At 37.6% G+C, this 20,886-nt stretch overlaps 1 protein-coding gene across 2 annotated transcripts in view; it reads left to right on the top strand.

Annotated features, from left to right (window-relative positions):
* Positions 1–13,455, top strand: part of TLK1 (tousled like kinase 1) — a 150,921-nt gene extending 137,466 nt beyond the window's left edge. For both annotated transcript variants that reach the window (XM_043577019.1, XM_043577020.1), the window contains 7 exons: positions 107–198; positions 283–372; positions 770–939; positions 1,222–1,357; positions 4,180–4,291; positions 5,085–5,192; positions 11,691–13,455. In XM_043577019.1, coding sequence (XP_043432954.1) covers positions 107–198; positions 283–372; positions 770–939; positions 1,222–1,357; positions 4,180–4,291; positions 5,085–5,192; positions 11,691–11,867 — 885 coding nt within the window. In that variant the 3' untranslated portion in view covers positions 11,868–13,455. The remainder of the gene's footprint in view (positions 1–106; positions 199–282; positions 373–769; positions 940–1,221; positions 1,358–4,179; positions 4,292–5,084; positions 5,193–11,690) is intronic.
* Positions 13,456–20,886: the final 7,431 nt, after the last annotated feature.

The following is a 20,886-nucleotide window of genomic DNA, read 5'->3' as shown; positions in this document are numbered from 1 at the left end:
TTCTAATTCCATATTACTGCAAAAATCATCACCAAAAAATTTGTAAAAATCTCTTCAGCTATTCAGTTGATCTTTGGTCCTAACTTTACTATGCCTTGAATTCTAGGCTTTTGACCTTTATGAACAAAGATATGCTGCTGTGAAGATCCATCAGCTTAATAAAAGCTGGAGGGATGAGAAGAAGGAAAACTACCACAAGTAAATATTAATACTTTCTGGTTTGTATCAAGTGAAAGTACATTTAATAGTCATGGAGAATGAATATACTCTCTTTTCTCATAGACATGCCTGCAGAGAATATAGAATACATAAAGAACTGGATCACCCTAGGATAGTTAAACTCTATGATTATTTCTCCTTGGATACAGATACGTAAGTGAATATAAGGATTTAGGTTTTTTTTGGTTTTTTTTGGTTTTAATTTTTTTTTTCAACGTTTTTTATTTATTTTTGGGACAGAGAGAGACAGAGCATGAACGGGGGAGGGGCAGAGAGAGAGGGAGACACAGAATCGGAAACAGGCTCCAGGCTCTGAGCCATCAGCCCAGAGCCTGACACGGGGCTCGAACTCACGGACCGCGAGATCGTGACCTGGCTGAAGTCGGACGCTTAACCGACGGCGCCACCCAGGTGCCCCAAGGATTTAGTTTTTAAGAGAAACTGTTTGCTTTTTTGCTTTCCCTATTCTGTTATGATATACACTTCATTTCTCCACTGTGATAATTATTGGGTGATATTTTAAGTCTAATTTTTTTTCTCTTCATTGTAGGTTTTGTACAGTGTTAGAATACTGTGAAGGCAATGACTTGGATTTCTATCTGAAGCAACATAAATTAATGTCAGAGAAGGAAGCTAGGTCTATTGTAATGCAAATTGTAAATGCACTAAGATATCTCAATGAAATCAAACCCCCTATTATACATTATGATCTTAAGCCAGGTAATTAATAAAATTTGTCAAAATAATTTTATTTTTTTAAACTTTAAAGACTGTGGTTTTTATTTATTAAGTTATCTGCAAATATGCTTTGTGGTTTAGCTTTTTACAAAAAACTCCGTGGAATACTAGAAGAATTTAAAATGTTTATTGTGTTACCACACTTTAAAATTATAATTTGTTTACATTTTTAACTATGTATTTTTAAATATCTGTTTGTTGCCCACAAGTCAGCATCTATGTGTCATTGAAAAAAAAAAAAAAAACCTTATATTTTGTTCTTAGGAAACATTCTTCTGGTAGATGGCACAGCATGTGGAGAAATCAAAATCACTGATTTTGGTCTATCTAAGATTATGGATGATGATAGCTATGGTGTAGATGGAATGGATCTAACTTCTCAAGGGGCAGGCACTTACTGGTAAATGTATAATTTATCTTGAATTGAAATTGTGTAGACTACTTTTTGTGAGAGTTTAGTTTTTATGTTCATGTATTTTGGAGATTACTGTGGTGAGGGGGTACTAATACGAAGTTTGAGTCAAGAGGGAGATTCCTGTCATCAGCCTTCTTTTCTCATCTGCTCTTAACTATAAATATGAGGTAAGTGAAGGGAGAATGACTTGGCATCAGTGAGTGACTTCAGTATCTACCAGCCAGAAACGCCTCACATAGAAAATCACGGATTTTCTTTCTGTATATTCAAGTGATGTTTATCATGAGTAAAAATACTTACGTGAATATAACAACATAACTATTACAAGCAATAGTCATAAGCATGAAGCCCTCATTGTAGAAGTTTTTTGGTTTTTGTTGAAGATGAAGATTGCATTGATCTTACAATGGGAAAGAAGTTTAGCATATTCTTGGTCTTTGGACTTGACTCTCAGAAATCCCTTTTAATAACTTCATATGTATAAACTCTGGATAGAACTATAGATTCATAGATCTAAGTCTAAATGAGTGTCATTCCCTTCAGAGTACCAAGGTGTTGACAAAAATCACTTCTCAGTGAATTTTCAAACTTCTGGTCAAATGCACCAAAGTGGAGAACATAAGACTTACAAGATTTCAAAACAAACTTAGTTTAGCAAAAGGAGTAAAATTTTAATTGGAGAGAGAACTGTACACAACTTCATTGAACAGGATGGAGACTAGTTTCTAGAACAGTCTTCACACAGCCTGGGCACATAATAACCAGTTCCACAGGATGCCGCCGGTCTGTGTGAACTTGACTTTCCCTATATTCTTCTAAAACCATTTTACTCTCAAATTCTGCTTGTACCATTTTCTAGGAATATGAGTAAGATAGTAGGTCATGGATTTTTCTTCCATATTTAAAGAAAATTATCAAATTAGTAACCCCCTAAAAGTTAGTATCCTCAATCAGCAGTCTTTAGAGTTGCAGCATCGAGTCTCCTTTATAGAACCCTGGATTCTGTGGACGACAGCTTGACGTAGTAGATTTAGACAGTTCTAAATAATAGATCGTCCTTCCTCTGCAGAGTTTCCTGCTATGTTGTTTCCCTCACACTCCGGCTTTGCTAGTGGGTCTGGGCAAGGAGATTTACCTCTGACAGGAGGGCTGGAGTATTTCCATGTAGTAACCTGGAATGTATTTCCCATAGAAACATTTTTAAAAATGGTTTTAAGTTTCTTAGCTGTGTGTTTGGTAAACTGGGATGTTCTCTACAGTCTTTTACAATACATATATATAGTACTTTCACAAATTACATCTCATCCCCAGAAATGTATAAACTGTTTGTCAGTTACCAGTTAGAAGAAAATCAGTTTTGTCCCCCCTTTCCTCTCAGGCCTCAAATGCAATTTTTCACTAAGTCCTGGTGGTCATTTCTCTCCAGCTTTGGGTCTCTCTCCCTACAATTTCTCTCTTTGGTTCTACCCTTTTGCCTCAAGAGACAGTGCAGCATAGTGTTTACAAGCCATTCTTGTTTCATAAACATACACAAAATACATATTTTTATCATAAAACAAGTCTGGCTTTTTACTTGATTTGGGGGGTAGAAAGGATTTACATTCCAAATAAATTATTGGTCATTTTTGTTGGTTCTTTTTCAAAAAGTTTTTTTTTTTTTTAAGAAATCTATCCATTTCTGCTGAAATGTAAATGATTTTATCATAGTATAAAACTAAAGGAAAAAAAAACTCCTTTCCAGGATTTTTTAAGTTTATCTAAATTTTAAGGTGGGAGATGCTTGCATCCCTGGTGGATTTTTTTACTTACAATCTAAGGTGTGACAAATTTATTTTTACTTTTCCTTTATATAAAATTATGAACTTAAAAATAGAAAATAGTATTTTTGAATTCTTAACATATTTCAGATGCTGCTGTGTTCAAAAACTACACATTGAGTAATAAGAGCTCCTTGAGCTCTGCTCACACTTCAGTGGGATTTTAGTTTAATGCCATAATAGAGGTACTATAACATCTGCTGGTTACGTAGGGAGGGAGCAAAGCTCAGCCTGGAGGAAACAGAGAAGGCTATGAAGGTCCAGTGGCTCTTAAAAGAGAGAAGGTACTCACCAAATGGAGTGGTCAGGGAAGGCATTAGAGATTCATATTAAGCATAGGAAGGTGGTGGGTAGTGGGGGTGGATGCAGCAGAGGGCATTGTTGGGGAACCAAGTGAATTGTTTTTGCCTAGCCAGTTTGAGGAGGTGTGGGAATGAAGGAGAAGAGGGAGTGCAGATTTTGGAAATTTAAGTTGCTTCTAGATTAGGATGGGTCTGTGTGTACCAACAAGAGCTAGGAGGTCTTAATCTGGTGGTTCATGATGTTGCAGTTTTTTAAACCGAAGAACCACGTGGTCAGATAGGTGCTTTAGGAAGAGAATTGTCTACGGTTTGAACTCAGGTGAAAGGGCATGGGAGAGCATTTATTATTGCTTGCTCAAATTAGAACATTGTAATTTCTAATGATTATATATATATTGTCTACAGAAATGAAAGATTTGTTAGTATATATAATACGTATACATAATATGTGTATATTGCAGACTTCATCACAAAGTTGTAGGTTTTGACTCTAGAGTCAGATAACACAAGGATGTAAATGCTTCAAAAGTTTTGGTCATTTTCATTGATAAAAGTCCTAAGGTTTTATGTATAGATGACAGGAGTGTTCTGGGTATTCTAAATGTACACTGAGAAAGCTTTAAGTTACAGATTCTTAACAGTATCCTTTCCTGTTTTCTACCCTCCCCACCCCCCAAAAAAACTATAGGTATTTACCTCCTGAGTGTTTTGTGGTTGGAAAAGAACCACCAAAGATTTCCAACAAGGTTGATGTATGGTCAGTTGGAGTCATCTTCTTTCAGTGTCTTTATGGTAGAAAGGTAAGTTAAAGTATGCAGGATTGTGCTGTGTGGAAATAAGTTGAATTTCCTTTTTAAATGCAAAGTTTAACTAACTTCAAGTCAGTGTAGACCCTTCTAAGGAAAGGCAGGCAGCTTAAGTTGCTTTTGGCATCCGTACCCACCCCCCCCCCCTTTTTTTTTTAAGTAAAAGAAGCTGTCTGTTAATAGTGCTAACATTTTCTGCTCTTTAGGGATATTGGAAAGTGGAAAACACTTTTCATTCTCCATTCTCTCTATTTGCTCACATTGTCTCCCCTCCTCCTACTCAGTTTAGCTTTCTCAGGGAAACTTCATCAAACTTAGCCTTAATTCTTTCCAAACCTCTCTTTATATTGAAGTCAGAACTGTGAGCTGCCACAGACACTTTCCCATCCCTGAGTTGTCATTGAAGGGAGTGTATTGTGATCAGGTATTTTATTCTTTGGAATTTTCACAGATGTTTTCACTGCTTCTTACTCCTCTAATCGTATTTCAATTTTTTGACCAGTCATAATTTTGATTTCTTTTTATATTTTTATCTTGATTATATTGTAACAGCATTATTTTCTGTGCTTATTCACAACGTTTAAGCTATGTGGAGGATTGATTAGATGGGTTTACTCAGCCTGCTCTCAGAACCTTGTTTTAAGAAAATGCATCCCAAGTTCCAAATAACGGAGGACAGGATTTTTTTAGAATACAAATCATTTGTATCTTGGGGATTCACTGATAATTACTCTTAGAAATTTCTCACAAAATATTTAAACATTTTATTCTTTTTTTTTTTTTTAAGCCATTTGGTCACAATCAATCTCAACAAGACATTCTTCAAGAAAATACAATATTAAAAGCCACAGAAGTCCAGTTCCCTGTAAAACCAGTTGTAAGCAGTGAAGCAAAGGTATTAAATTTATGTAAATAGGTTTTGTGAAGTAATTCTTTTCATAAATTGTGCTTAAAACAAAGTACAATTGACTTTTGAACCACACAGGTCTACTTAATGTGGATTTTCTTCAGTAAACAGTACAATACTATAAATGTATTTTATGATTTTAACATTTTCTTTTCTCTAATTTTTTATTGACAGAATACAGCATTTAATATTGTATAACCTACAGCATATATATTACTCAACTGTTTGTTGTTGGTAAGGCCTCCAGTCAACACTAGACTATTTGTAGTTACATTTTTGGGCATTTAAGTTATATTTGGATTTTCAGTTGTGCCCCTAACCCCCACATTGTTCAAGGGTCAGCTGTACTTACAAGTAAAGTAAAAGGGATCACTACCACAGTGAAATCTGTCCCGTTGGGACTGGTTATTTGCTCTGGAAAATTGTTTCTTCGGTCTTTGGTTTTGATAGTTTTCAAGACCCAAATACAGTCCCTGATTCTTTGATCACACCAGCTTGCTTTGTGGAGAGCAAGGGAAAATCACAAACTTATGTTAATACTGAAGTATTTTAAGTGTATAAGAAGTAATAAAAGTAGTAATAACTACCATTTATTTAGTGCTTGTGTGCCAAGCATTGTGTTGATACTTTATCTATTAACAACCTTATGAGGTGTAGATCAGTTTCTTGTTATTCCCATTGTATAAAGTAGGAGGCCAGCTAAGCCATCGTAGAAGTACTTTGCCCAGAAGCAAACTAGCTAGTAAGTAGGAGAGCTGTGGACCAAAGTATTCACTTACGCTAGACTCCAGAATTCACTGTTGACCGTATGCCACCCTACAGTAGCTGTGGGAAAAGCCTGACCTCTTCATCACCTGTGTTTCCATGTAGCGGTCTGTGAATCTGTAATAGTGGCTTCCTGTAGTTCTAATCCATATGTCTGTGTGGTAACACAGAATAGCCATTTCTAATTAATAGAATGTTTACGGTACTTACATCTTCCCACCTTCATCCTGTTGGCCTTTCACATTTGTATTTTCACTCCTGCTTTGTTACCCTTCTCACAAAGCTCATTTCTCTGTGAGCCCTGTTGGCATCTTTTCCTTTTTAAAACCTATGAAATTGCTGAGAAAAAAAACACATGAAGTTCCCATTTTTTCTGGTGTGAGTAGTCTAGGCCATAAGGATAATTCATAAACAGGCATTATATAGTTTCTTAGAATATAGATAAAATACTGCTAGATGTTACCATTCATTGAGGTCATAGTGACCTTCATAACTGAAGATGTACTTACTAGGGTTTTTTTGGACTCTGTGCTTTTTGGAACCGTCTTGTATTTCATTTTGTCTGTTACATCTTAACTGGTGCTTTAGCAAGTTATTTGGATGACTCTTAGAAGATAATTCATTATGCTTCAGAATAAGAACATCACGTATTTTTCATAAGGTAAATATGTCTCCTTTAAAAGGAACCTGACAATGTTGGCATCTAAATTCTGCCTTCATGAGAACAGAAACTAAATGAATCAACCGGCAGAAATGACCAGGCATGAATGTAGTGTGCCAAAAAGAAGTCCCATTTGACGATCCCTGAGTCTAGCCTTAGGCTCTTCCTAGGCTCCCCCACCTCAGATCTGGGATGGGGAAGATCACATTGTTTTTTTGTGGGGTTTTGCATGTGTTCTTTTTCAGATCTCATCCTTACAGAGTACACCTTTACCAAGTACCTCCACTGACCTGGTGTGGGCATCTGAAGTACATTTTCTCCTTGTAGACTTCCTAACCTTGCTGTCAGCAGCTTTTCATCTTCTAAAACTCTGCCTTGAACCTATCAGTCACTCTTGATATTTTTTTCTCCATGTTGGGTTTCAGTGACCACTCAGAAAATGATTAAGACCTAAGGATTCGGAAAAAATTTTAGTAAATATTAGCTAATACCCAAGGTATAATGATGAGAAAAGCTAGGTTTTGTTTTTAAAGAAAAAAAAATTACTTATAATGAATTTCAAACTGAGAAGGTGCAGAATACTTTTTAAGGTGATTAAGCTTTGATTTTAAAGTTATGTCTCTTGTAGTTTCCCTACAAATGCTTTAATTCATGAATGTATCTGGAAGTTGGGAATTTCAAGACAAGCTGCTAAAGTTATTTCTGGTGTCAGGATTAAAAGGAAACAATCAGTTATCCCTTGAGAATGTTTTATCTGTTGCAAAAATTGGATGAATCTCTCAAATATAGTACTGAGTGAAAGAAGCCAGGCAAAAGAGAACATAAGCTATAATTCCACTTAAATAAAGTTCAGAACAACCAAAACTCAACTACAGTATTAGAAGTCAGGAAAGAGATTATTGTGGACAGAGCCAGTGCCTGGAAAGGGGCACAAAGAGACTAGAGGTTCTGGTAAAGTTCTTTGTCTTGTTCTGGTTGCCAGTTACGTAGATTTGCTTTGTGCTATACACTCAGGATTTGTGTACTGTCTTGTAAATGTTAGATTTCTTTAAAAAATAAAAGGCCATTTTGAAGGACAATATATAAAACCAGTTTGAGAAGGAAAAACAGATACGGATTATATTCCATTAGTTTTTTCAAAAGTGTACTGATACATGATATTAACCTAAGAAACAAACCCCAATAGAAGTATCACTTCAGCATTCCCTTCATCTAAAGAAAGATGTTTAAAAAGGAAAGAAATATGACAAAAAGCGGCATCATACCCTGTGGCCAGAATAAACTGATAGTAAAATGGAAGGAGGGTGAGAGGAGTCTTTCAGCAGAAGAAAAATTCTAGGAGTTTACAATTGTATAAGGAAAAATGCAGCAGCTTTCCATATTCAACATAGTATTTGGAAGTTCTTGCCAGAGCAAGTAGGCAAGAAACAGAAATAAAAGGCATCCAATTTGGAAAGGAAGAAGAAAAAAGGTCACTATTTGCAGAAGACAATATATATATAGAAAACCCTAAATAGACTGCACCCAAAACTAATAAAAAAATTCAGTAAAGTTGCAGGATATAAAGATCAGTACGCAAAAATCTATTGGATTTCTGTACACTAGTAACAGAAATTAAGAGAACTGTCCCATTTACAGTTGCATCAAAAAGAAAATTAGGAATAAATTTAGCCAAGGAATTGAAGGATGTGTATGCTGAAAACTTATAAAACATTGATGAAAGGAATTGAAAACAATACAGATAAATGGAAAGATACTCTGTGCTCATGAATTAGAATATTAAAAAGTCCTTACTACCCAAAGCAATCTGAAAACTGAATGTACTCCCTATGAAAATTCCAATGGCATTTTTCACACAATCCACACAATAGGCTCCACAATCCTAAAATTTGTACGGAACCACAGAAGAACCCTGGATAGCCAAAGAACAAAGCTGAAGGCATTAAACTGCTTGATTTTGAACTATATTTCAAAGCTGTAGCAATCAAAACAGTATGATATTGGCATAAAAAAGGGAAAAATCAGTGGAACAGAATAGAGCCCAGAAGTAAACCCATGCATAGATGATTAATTTATGACAAAAGAGCCAAGACTATACAGTAGAGAAAGGACAGTTTCTTCAATAAATGCTATTGTGAGAAGTGGACCACTGTCTTACACCATACACGAGAATAAACTAAAAATGGATGAGAGTCTCGAATGGAAGAAAACACAGCCAGTAAGCTCCTTGACATCAGCCTTGGTGAGAATTTGTGGATCTGACACCAAAAGCAAAGGCAGCAAAAGCAAAAATAGACAAGTGGGAGTACATCAAATGAAAAACCTTCTACATAGCAAAGGATTCGACAAAATGAAAAGGCAGCCTACCAAATGGGAGAAAATATTTGCAAATCATAGCTGATATGGGGTGAATATCCAAAATATGTACAGAGCTTGTACAACTCAATAGCAGAAGATAATCTGATTGCCCTGAGCAGAGTATCTGAATAGACACTTTTCCAAAGAAGACATATAGCAGATACACAGAAAGGTGCTCATCATCACTAATCAGGGAAGTGCAGATCAAAACCACAGTGAGATATCCTGTCATACCTGTTATAATGGCTGTTAGAAAGGCAAGAAACAAGTATTGGCAAGGATGTGGAGAACAGGGAACCCTTGTGCACAGTTTGGTGGGAATGTAAATTGGTATGGCCACTGTGGAAAATAGTATGGAGTTTTATCAAAAAATTAAAAATACAATTTCCATGTGATCATGTAATTCTACTTCTGGGTATTTATCCACAGAAAAGGAAAACACAAATTGGAAAATACACCTGCACCTCTGTGTTCACTGCAGCATTATTTACAGTAGCCAAGACATGAAAACAACATAGTGGCTGAACATGTGTGTATGTGTGTGTGTATATGTATATATGCGTGTATATGTATATATACATGCACACACACACATTTACAGGATATTACTCAGCCATGAGAAGGAAGGAAGATCTCACCAGTTGCAACAACATGGATGGACCTTAAATGCATTATGCTAAATAAGTGAGATAAGTCAGAGAAAGACAAATACCATCTAATCGCACTTGTATATGGAATCATACTAAAAAAAAAAAAAATCCAAGCTCATGGATACAAAGAACAGACTGGTGGGAAGCAGGGAGTAGGGGGTGAGCAGAATAAGCGATGAGGGTAAGGTCAAAGCTTCCAGTTACAGAATAAGTCATGGGGATTCACTCATATGAGGAATTTAAGATACAAAACAGAAGATACAAGGCACCTGAGTGGCTCAGTTAAGTGACTGACTTCCGCTCAGGTCATGATCTCACGGTTCATGAGTTTGAGCCCCGATTCAGGCTCTGTGCTGACAGCTCAGAGCCTGGAGCCCCCTTTAGATTCTGTGTCTCCCTCTCTCTCTCCCCCTCCCCATTCATGCTCTCTCAAAAATAAAATGTTAAAAAATGTTTTAAAGATACAAAACAGATGAACATAAGGGAAGGGAAGCAAAAATAAGGGAGAGGGGACAGCATAAGAGACTCTTAAATATAGAGAACAAAGGGTTGGTTGTGGGAGGGTGGATGGGCTAAATGGGTAAGGGGCATTAAGGAATCTACTTCTGAAATCATTGTTGCACTATATGTTAACTCATTTGGATGTAAATTAAAAAATTAAGTCATGGGGATGTAATGTACAGTATAGTGACTATAATTAATAACACTATATATTTGAAAGTTGCTATGAGAATAGATTTTAAATTTATCAAATGAAAGAAAAATGGGCTCCTGGGCGGCCCAGTCAGTTAAGCATCCATCTGTTGATTTCAGCTCAGGTCATAATCTCAGCGTTTATGAAGTGAAGCTCTGCATCAGGCTCCGTGCTGACAGTGTGGAGCCTGCTTGGTATTCTCTCTCTCCCTTTCTCTCTGCCACCCCACCCCCCACCCCCAACTCATGCTGGCTTGCTCACTCTCACTCTCTGAAAGTAAATAAACTTAAAGAACAGTTGTAACTTTGGTGATGGATGTTAACTAGTCACATTGTGCTGGTCATTTTGCAATATACAAATATCGAATTATTAGGTTGCACACTTAAAACTAATATGTTATAGATCAGTCAGTTATACTTCAGTTTTTAAAAATAATTGTCATCCAGCAATTCCACTTTTAGGTATATGCCCCCCCTCCCCCATAGGCAAGGATCAAATAGATATTTATATACCATTGCTCACAGCAGCATTATTCACAGTAGTCAAAAGGAAGAAACAATGCAAATGTCAGTCAACAGATAAATGGATAAATACAATGTGGTAATTGCATGGAATGGAGTATTCAGCCTTAAAAAGAAATGAAATTCTGATGCATGTTACAACATGGAGAACTCTTAAGCGTTATGGTAAGGGAAATAAGCCTTACACAAAAGGACAAATCTTACTCTACTTGTAGAATAGTGGTTACCAAGTGCTGGGGGAAGGAGGAGTGGGGAGTTCTTGTTTAATGGATACAGAATTTTGACTTCTGCTTTGGATGTTGGATAAGTTTTGGATGATGAAAATGTTCTGGACATGGTCAATCTTGATGTTTCACAACATGAATGTACTTAAAATGCCACTGAATTAACTGCATATCCAAAAGGAATTAAAATGCTAATTTTTGTTCTAGCTGTAAATTTTTTTAAAAATGAGATGCATCTTTCCAACAGGAAGTTTAAACGGTAGCAATTATCATTTAGACTGAAGTGAACCACTAAGGATGAATTGAGTTGAATTTGAAGAATTTTATTGCTACAGAATTTTAAAGATTTGAATACTAATGAAATGAAATATATTTATTAAATGTGTTCATCCTTCTGTAGGATGATTAGAAGGGGCAAAAATTGGGGCACCTGGGTGGCTCAGTCAGTTGAGTGTCCATGATCTCACAATTCTTTAGCTCAAGCCCCACATCAGGCTTACTGCTGTCAGCACGGAGCCCATTTCAGATCCTCTGTCCCCCTCTCTCTGCCCCTCCCCCCAAAATACATTTTTTTAAAATCAAAAATTTTAACTTCTGAATTTTTTTTTTTAAGGCCTTTATAAGACGCTGTTTGGCCTACCGAAAAGAAGATCGGTTTGATGTGCACCAACTGGCAAATGACCCATACCTTCTCCCGCACATGAGAAGATCAAATTCTTCAGGAAACTTACACATGGCTGGCCTCACAGCATCCCCCACACCCCCTTCTTCAAGCATAATTACTTACTGATTTTCCTCCAAAATTGGCATGGTATCTTTGAATTGCTTCCAGATACACACTTAGAGTTTGAGAGCATTTGATTGTTTTTGTTTCCTTTTTCACACAGACATGGTTGTTTGTGAACTGAAGTTCTTCATAGCGTCATTTGTATGAGAGTGGATCATGGACAATGAATAAAGTGTACACTTTGTAACCTTAAGCAGTGAAAGATGACTGCCTGTTGCACAGAAACAGGAATACCATACTAAGGAGAAAAATCGTTGTTTGGGGGAACACTGTAAATAACGTTTATAATACTTAAATACATTTGGTTGTTACTAGAGAGTTCTAATATGAAGGGTAGTTTTTCATTATTTAAAAACACACGGAAAAAATATTTCTAACACAAGAACTATAGTGCCTGGATACATTCTTCAGCATTCAGCAGTTAACCTGCTGAAACCAAAGTAAGAACTGAATGGCAGTGACAGTTGTGTTTTGTAGTAGTAGAATGTGAGAGTTAGCATCTTTGGACAAAGTTAGACTTTGTCACTTGCCTATTCTGGCTTTTACCAAGTTGTACCTCGGAGTCACATGTCCGTTCCCCACCCCACACACACTAGTCATGTTAACGGGAGAGCTGTTATTTCTAGATACTTTACACCTTTGACAAAATGAGCTGCTTGTTTTGAAATCAGTTGAATTCGCTAAATTGCATTATCTCTGGTGTTTTCAACATGTTAGAATTAAGATTATTTTCCCTTTATTACCAGGCCTTGTTCATAAACAAGTGATAGTATGTGACCAAATGTGGACCAGACCAGTTCTATGCAGGATAATGATAAAGTTCCCTTCTAGCTCTATTGTAAATTGTTGTACAGATGTTGTATTTCAATTACCAAGTTTCAGCAGCTTATTCTTGTACAAATGTTTAAAAATACGGCTTTTCTAATTGGATATTGTATTTTTTTTAAGTCTTCTTGAAGGCGCTTTAATTGCTGCTAAATGACGTTGCTTCTTTGCTAAAAAATTTAATGACCTCTTTAAAGGTGCAAGTTGACTGTACATCATAGAGAGATATTAAAGGTTGGCATTCATTAACAATCAAGGCATGTAAAAATGATCCTTCTTGGACATATTAGGGTTCACTAAATCAGTTTCTTGGGTTCTAGGGCTGTGGAGCACATAGATACTAGATTTATAAATTGTTCATGTTTATCCTACATTTCTAGAAGGTTCTTATCAGCAAGGTGGGATGATGGTCCCATAAACAAGTTTCTTGTGGTTTGTACAGATTTGTTAAAATGTGAACATTTTCTAACTGCCTTGTATGGTAGAAACCATTATTTTTCAGGATGTTGTATTTTACTCCTGTAAGAATTATTTGTCACATTCATAATGCTGATACTTACATGTAAGTTGTCCATGTTGCGGAAAAAGGAGGTGATACCACAGATTCTCCTTAATATTGTACAGTTAAACTGTGGCTCTTATTTCTCATGTTGCAAGCCATTTTGTTTTTTCATTGTACATATAGACACATTGTCTCTTTAAGATGCTGCTGAAATTGTAGAGAATGTAGCCAAAACAGTAATAAACAGTGACAATTAAAATTTAAGGACTATGAAAATTACATTTGAAGGGAGCTTTCAAGACTTAGGATATTAACTGACTTGGCTCCTTAAGAATCAGCTCAGTAAATTCTTTAAGTATACTTCAAGTATCGAGTGCTTCAAGCTGTTTAAGCAAATCTAATAATCATTATCAAGGCTAGTCCTGGGTAAGTAACATTTAGCACCATGAGGAGTGGCCTAAGGGCTACTATACCTGTTCTTCCATAGATTAAGACAGAAATCTTATTTTTAAAAAATACTGATACGGTAACGGAATGTTAGCATTCATTGAGTGCTTTAGATGCTGCCTGCAAATTTTTCAGTTTTGTTGAGTTTTCATCTTTCCAAATCATAAAGTATTGTCTTCACATAGTAATTGTCACTTAAAGTCCTGAATTAAAAGAAAATGCCTGGTTTTCTAAGTTTTAGTGAGATGCTAACACTAGGTCGAATAAGTGGTATGGACTAGATCACTGCGTTATCATACTATTTTCAAGTGAGTGAAAATGCCTCGTAGTGTGGAAATGCAGGAAAACAAGCCATGAAATGACACTGCTTCCCCGACCTGAGTTTAGGTAGTCATTTGGAGTCAAAGATGAATCAACTTATATGCCATCTCTTCCTAAAGTATTTCCCAACAAATGCTACAGCTTTTGGGTCATATGCCAGTAACCCAGCAGGTATAGGATGGCTAACAGAGCCAAACTGAATCATTTACTGTTACCTTCATATGGGATATTGGTAACTATCACTAAATAATTTCAGTCTATGGCTCTAATATCTTTTGAAGCATACATTGTTGCCTGATCTACAGAATTCTGTCCTTAGAATTAAAGCATGTCTTTTTTCCCTAAGACAAAGCCAAGGTCTCCCATCAGGAGTCAGCAATGATACAAGGTAAAATGTATAGTTAATGCATATAATTTAAAAACCTTTCTTTGATGTGAATTAGCTTTATTTAGTATATGCATGTGGAGAGGAAGTATAGAAACCACCCTAATCTAAATTGGGAGTTGCGTAGATTTTTGGTTTTTGTCTTTCAAAAATAAAGTCAGGTTTGTTTCCTTACTGACCACCATCCTCTTCTAAAAACAAAAACCAAAAAAAACTCAGTTTAAATGTACATCAAATGTGACTGTATATTCTACAAATACCTCATTACATGAAGCCAAAATGGTGGAGAGTTTCAGCGAAACATTTAAAGAGTATATTGTTTGTTTTGCTGTTCATTACTTATTAAATACAATGTTAACATCAGATGTTATTAGCTATGTTTTAGTGCTAATGTAGACAGCAGTTCTTTTAAGAATTTAGTTACTACATTGCTGTTTGAAATGTGAAAAAAACCTCATACTTTGATATTGGCAGGTCTTTCTGCAGTCTCACTTTAAATTTTAATATGTTATCTGAACATTTTCTTCCCTAATACAACCGAATCTAAGTGTTCTGAAGGCTTAATCTAACCCAAAAATTGCTTTAGCAGCTAATTTTCAAGATTCAGCTGAGAAGGGGCGCCTGGGTGGCTCTGTTGGTTGAGCATCCGGCTCTTGATTGCGGCCCAGGTCATGATCTTGCAGTTTGTGAGATCGAGCCTCGCATCAGGCTCCGTGCTGCTTGGGGTTTGTTCTCGCTCTCTCAAAAATAAATAAAAGATACAACTGGGAAAATGGTGGTATATGAAGACGCTGTACTCACCCCCTCCCACAGGCATACCAAGTCTACAGCTACATATGGATCATCTCCCTCTGAAAAAGATCTGAAAACTAAATGAATTAAAAGTCAAGACAGTTCAGTCACAGCTGGAGGGTATATGCAGCCCCACAGGAGACAGCTGTAGAGCGCCTTGTTCTGGTGACCATGGGGGTTGTGCTTTGCTCTCCACAGCAAAGGATATAAATGATCACATTGCGAAGGGAGAGGCAGAGACATGGTCTCAAAACAAAACAAAAAACAAAAAAACTCCAGTGTGTGGCAACACAATAGGGAGAGATCTCACACTAGAGAGATGCTTCTCTAGGAAGAACAAGAGGTTGGTGCCCCACACTGGGCACTCTAGACCCCAAGGTCTGCATCAGACAAGCCACCAGAACATTTGGCTTGGAACGGGGTAGACCTGTAGGAGGTCCCAAAGTGCTATAGGAAAACAGAATCACTGCTTGGAGGGCCTGCATGCAAGCTGACTCACCCTGAGACCCAGTAGAAAAACAGCAGTTTGAAAAGCACTTAGCAACCTGCAAGTAGAAAAGAGTATCACAGGTGCAGAGGTCTTGCCTGAGGAATGAGGGGTTCAAGCCCATTGGGTCCCCCTCCCTGTCCTGGGAATCTACACCAGGAAGGTATTCCCCCATAATGTCTGGCTTTGAAAATCAGCCAGGTTTAACTCCGGGAGAGCTGTAGGAAACGGAGTCTCTGCTCTTTAAGGCCAATGCACTCTCAAAGTCTAAGACCCAGCAAAGAAGCAGCAGATTGTAAAGTGCCTAGGTTCTATGTAAGTGAGATATATTGACTCATTTTAAAGCCAGTGCCAGAGGAACACAAGGAACACAGATCTGTAGAAATATTCTCTGGGAAGGGCAGTGCTGATGGGCACAATTGTTCCTGCCTTCGTTCAGCCTAGCTGGCCCAATCCTGGCATTTCCCTGCAGATCTGACCCACCTAACCCATCTCTCAGTAAGCATACCTCCAAGGTAGCTGCCGCCTGCCCCACCACAGTCTGGTGGGAAGTCTTGGTCAGGACTGGCTCTCCATTTATTTATTTATTGACAGTGTATGTGAACAACAGATGGAGAGAGAGAGAACTCAGGAATAGTGATCACGGCCTGAGCTGGAGCCAAGAATCAGACGCTTAACCAAATGAGCCACCCAAGCGTCCCAAGACTGGCTCCCCTTTAAAGCACCTCTGGCCCTGTGGATGGGGGCAGCCCTGCCTAGCAACTCATCCCAAAATCACTGCAGGGCCTTACAGCCACCCACACTGGGAGTCTGCCCACCCATCAGCACACACAAAAGTCAAGACAGTTCAGTCACAACTGGAGGGTACATGCAGCCCACAGGAGACACCTGTAGAGCGCCTTGTTCTGGTGACCATGGGGGATTGTGCTTCTGGACCCCACAGGACACCTACACACTGATACCTCTAAAACCAGGAGATGTAGCAGGCCTACATATTATATAGAAACAGCCAGACAAAAAGAAACATATGGATATGGTCCAAATGAAAGAACAAGACAAAACTGCAAAGAGCTAAATAAAACAGATAAGCAATCTACCTGATAAAAGTAATGGTCATAAAGATGTTCACAGAACTTGGGAGAAGATAAACTCATCTTCAACAAAGGGATAGAAAATAAATAATACGTGCACACACACACACACACATGCATATACATACCAGAGCTGAAGAGTACAGTAACAGATGAAAAACACTAGAAGCAATCAACAGCAGAATAGAGGATACAGAAAACAATCATCTAAACTGAACAGTAAAAAAAAATCTTTATGATGCTAGGTTAAGGGACCTCTGTGACAACAACAAACATACCAACATTCACATTATAGGAGCCCCAGAAGGGAAAAGGGAGGACAGAAAACTTAATTTATTAATAGTAATCGAGAAAGAAACACATCCAGGTCCAGGAATCACAGAGAACCTCAAACAATATGAACCCAAAGAGGTTCACACCAAGACATCAAAATAAAAATGTTAAAGGTTAAAGGCTATCCGAAAAGCAACAAGAGAAAAGCAATTAATTATGTACAAGGAAATATCCATAAGTCTATCAGCGGAGTTTTCAGCAGAAACATTACAAGCCAGAAGAGAGTAGCATGATATATTCAAAGTACTGAAAGGGAAGGGCGCCTGGCTTGTTCAGGTGGTAAAGCATGTAACTCAATCTTGGGGATGTGAGTTCAAGCCCCACATTGGACATAGAGCTTAAAGTGCTGAAAGAGAAAGTCTACAAAAATACCAGGCAAAGTTATTCAGAATAGAGGCAATATAAAGAGTCAAAAGAGCTTAACACCACCAAAATGGCCTTCAAAGAAATATCAAAGGGTCTTTAAATGGAGAGAAAATAGTATAAGACAAAAATTACATAAGAAAAAATTTCCCTAGTAAAAGCAAACCTATAGTAAAGGTAGATCACTTATAAACCTAGGATAAAGCTTAAAAGACAAAAGTAGTAAAAATCCACTATATCTAAAACAGTAAAGAGACAAAGGATGTAAAATGTGTCAAATACATAAATCATGGGGGGGGGGAGGGGGACGAGGAGTAAAAACAAAAAAAATGCACTTTTAAAATTTGTCCAATCTTAAACATCCATCAATTTTAAATAGACTGCTATATAGATAAAGTGCTATATATAAACGTCATGGTACCACAAGCTAAAAACCTTATATTATAAATAAGTAAATAAAAGGGAATCCAAGCATAAGAAAGTCATCAAATAACAAGACTGGGAAAGGAGGAGAAAAAACAGAACTACAAAAACAACCAGAAAACAATTAGCAAAAATGGAAATAAGTACTTATCAATAATGACTTTTTTAAATTTTAATTTTATTAATTTACATCCAAATTAGCATATAGTGCAACACTGATTTCAGGAGTAGATTCCTTAATGCCCCTTATCCATTTAGTCCACCCCCCCTCCCAGAACCCCTCCAGTAACCCTCTGTTCTCCATATTTAAGTTTTGTCCCCCTCCCTGTTTTTATATTATTTTTGCTTCGCTTCCCTTATGTTCATCTGTTCTGTGTCTTAAAGTCCTCACCGACATAGTTGCAAATGGCAAGATTTCATTCTTTTTGATTGCCAATACTCCATTGTGTGTGTGTGTGTGTGTGTGTGTGTGTATACACACACACACACATACACACCACATCTTCTTTATTCATTCATCCATCAATGGACATTTGGGCTCTTTCCATACTTTGGCTATTGTTGATAGTGCTGCTGTAAACATAGGGGTGCACGTGTCCCTTCGAAACAGCACACCTATATCCTGTGGCTAAATACCCAGTAGTTCAATTGCTGGGTCATAGGGTAGTTCTATTTTTAACTTTTTGAGGGATCTCCATACTGTTTTCCACAGTGGCTGCACCAGCTTGCATTCCCACCAGCAGTGCAAAAGAGATCCTCTTTCTCTTCATCCTCGCCAACATCAGTTGTTGCCTGAGTTGTTAATGTTAGCCATTTGGTTTTGATTTGTATTTCCCTGAAGACTGATGTTGAGCATTTTTCATGTGTCAGTTGGCCATCTGGATGTCTTCTTTGGAGACGTATCTATTCATGTCTTTTGCCCATTTCTTCACTGGATTATTTGTTTTTTGGGTGTTGAGTTTGATAAGTTCTTTATAGGTTTTGGATACTAACCCTTTATCTTACATGTCATTTGCAAATATCTTCTCCCATTCTGTCAGTTGCCTTTTAATTTTGCTGTTTGTTTCCTTCACTGTGCAGAAGCTTTTTTATTTTGATGAGGTCCCAGTAGTTCATTTTTGCTTTTGTTTCCCTTGCCTCTGGCGACATTTGAGTAAGAAGTTGCTGCAGCCAAGATCAAAGAGGTTTTTGCCTGCTTTCTCCTCAAGGATTTTGATGGCTTCCTGTCTTACATTTAGGTCTTTCATCCATTTTGAGTTTATTTTTGTGTGTGGTGTAAGAAAGTGGTCCAGGTTCACTCTTCTGCAAGTCACTGTCCAGTTTTCCCAGCACCACTTGCTGAAGAGACTGTCTTTATTCCATTGGATATTCTTTCCTGCTTTGTCAAAGATTAGTTGGCCATATGTTTGTGCGTCCATTTCTGGGTTCTCTATTCTGTTCCGTTGATCTGAGTGTCTGTTCTTGTGCCAGTAACCATACTGTCTTTATCATTACAGCTTTGTAGTATAGCTTGAAGTCTGGGATTGTGATGTGTCAATAATTACTTTAAATGTAAATGGACCAAATGCCCCAATCAAAAGACATTAGGAGACTGCATGGATAAAACAACAAGACCCATCAGAATGCCTGGGTGAATCAGTCAGAGTTCAGCTCAGGTCATGATCTCACAGGCTTGTGAGTTCAAGCCCTGCATTGGGCTCTGTGCTGACAGTGTGGGGTGTGCTTGGGATTCTCTCTCACCCTCTCTGTCTTCCCTCCCCTGCTCTCTGTAAAAATATATATAAACTAGGGGCACCTGGGTGGCCCAGCTGGTTAAGTGTCTAAGTTGGCTCAAGTCATGATCTTGCGGTTCATGGGTTCCAGCCCCACGTTGGGCTCTGTGCTGACAGCTCAGAGCCTGGAGCCTCTTCAGATTCTGTGTCTCCCTCTCTCCCTCTTCCCCTCCCCCCACTCGTGCTCTGTGTCTCTCAAAAATAAATGTTAAAAAAATTTTTTTTAAATAAACTAAACACAAAAAGAAAACAAGAGCCATCTATATGGCTTCAGACCTAATGACAGAAACCAAAAGTAAAGGGATGGAGAAAGACATTCCATGCAAATGAAAATAAACAAACAAAAGCCAGGAGAGCAATACTTACATCACATGAAGTAGACTTTAAAATAAAGCCTGTAAGACGACAAGGAAGGATATTACATAATGATAAAGGGGTCACTTCAACAAGATGACATAAACAACTATATGTATCTATGCACTCAACATTGAAGCACCTAAATCTATAAGACAAATATTAAGAGACATAAAGGGAGAAATTGACAGTAACACAATAATAGTAGGGGCCTTGGACAGCCCCCTCACATGAATGGATAGATCATCCAGACAGAAAAATCAATAAGAGTAGCTTTGAATGACAGATTAGACCAGATGGACTTTGCAGATATATACAGAACATTGAATTCAAAATAGCAGAATACATTCTTTTCAAGTGCATATGAAACATTCTCCAGGAGAGATCATGTTAGGCCACAAAATAAGACTCAGTAAATGTAAGAAGACTGAAATCATGTCAAGCATTTTTTCCAACCACAATATTATGAAAATAGAAGTCAATTAAAGGAAAAACTGGAAAGGGGCGCTTGGGTGACTTGGTTGAGTGTCTGACTCTTGGTTTTTCTGCTGACAGCACGGAGCCTGTTTGGGATTCTTTCTCTCTCTACCCCTCCTCTACTCAAGAGCATGCACTCTCTAAAAATAAAAGAAAATTGGAAAAAAGTCCTTCGGAGGCTAAAAATGCTACTAAACAACTAATGGGTCAATGAAGATATCAAAGATTAAATTTTTAAAAAGTGGAGACAGTGGTGCCTGGGTGGCTCAGTCAGTTAAGTGTCCGACTTCAGCTCAGGTCATGATCACAGTTGGTGAGTTCAAGCCTGCATCAGCCTCTGTGCTGATGGCTCAGAGCCTGGAGCCTGCTTGCAATTCTGTGTCTCATTCTCTCTCTGCCCCTCCCCCACTCATGCTCTGTCTCTGTCTCTCAAATAAATGTTAAAAAAAA

Source organism: Prionailurus bengalensis, chromosome C1 (assembly GCF_016509475.1).
Source record: "Prionailurus bengalensis isolate Pbe53 chromosome C1, Fcat_Pben_1.1_paternal_pri, whole genome shotgun sequence".
NCBI lineage: Eukaryota > Metazoa > Chordata > Mammalia > Carnivora > Felidae > Prionailurus > Prionailurus bengalensis.
The sequence above is the reverse complement of the archived record's forward strand: the minus strand, read 5'-3'. Positions and strand labels throughout refer to the sequence as shown.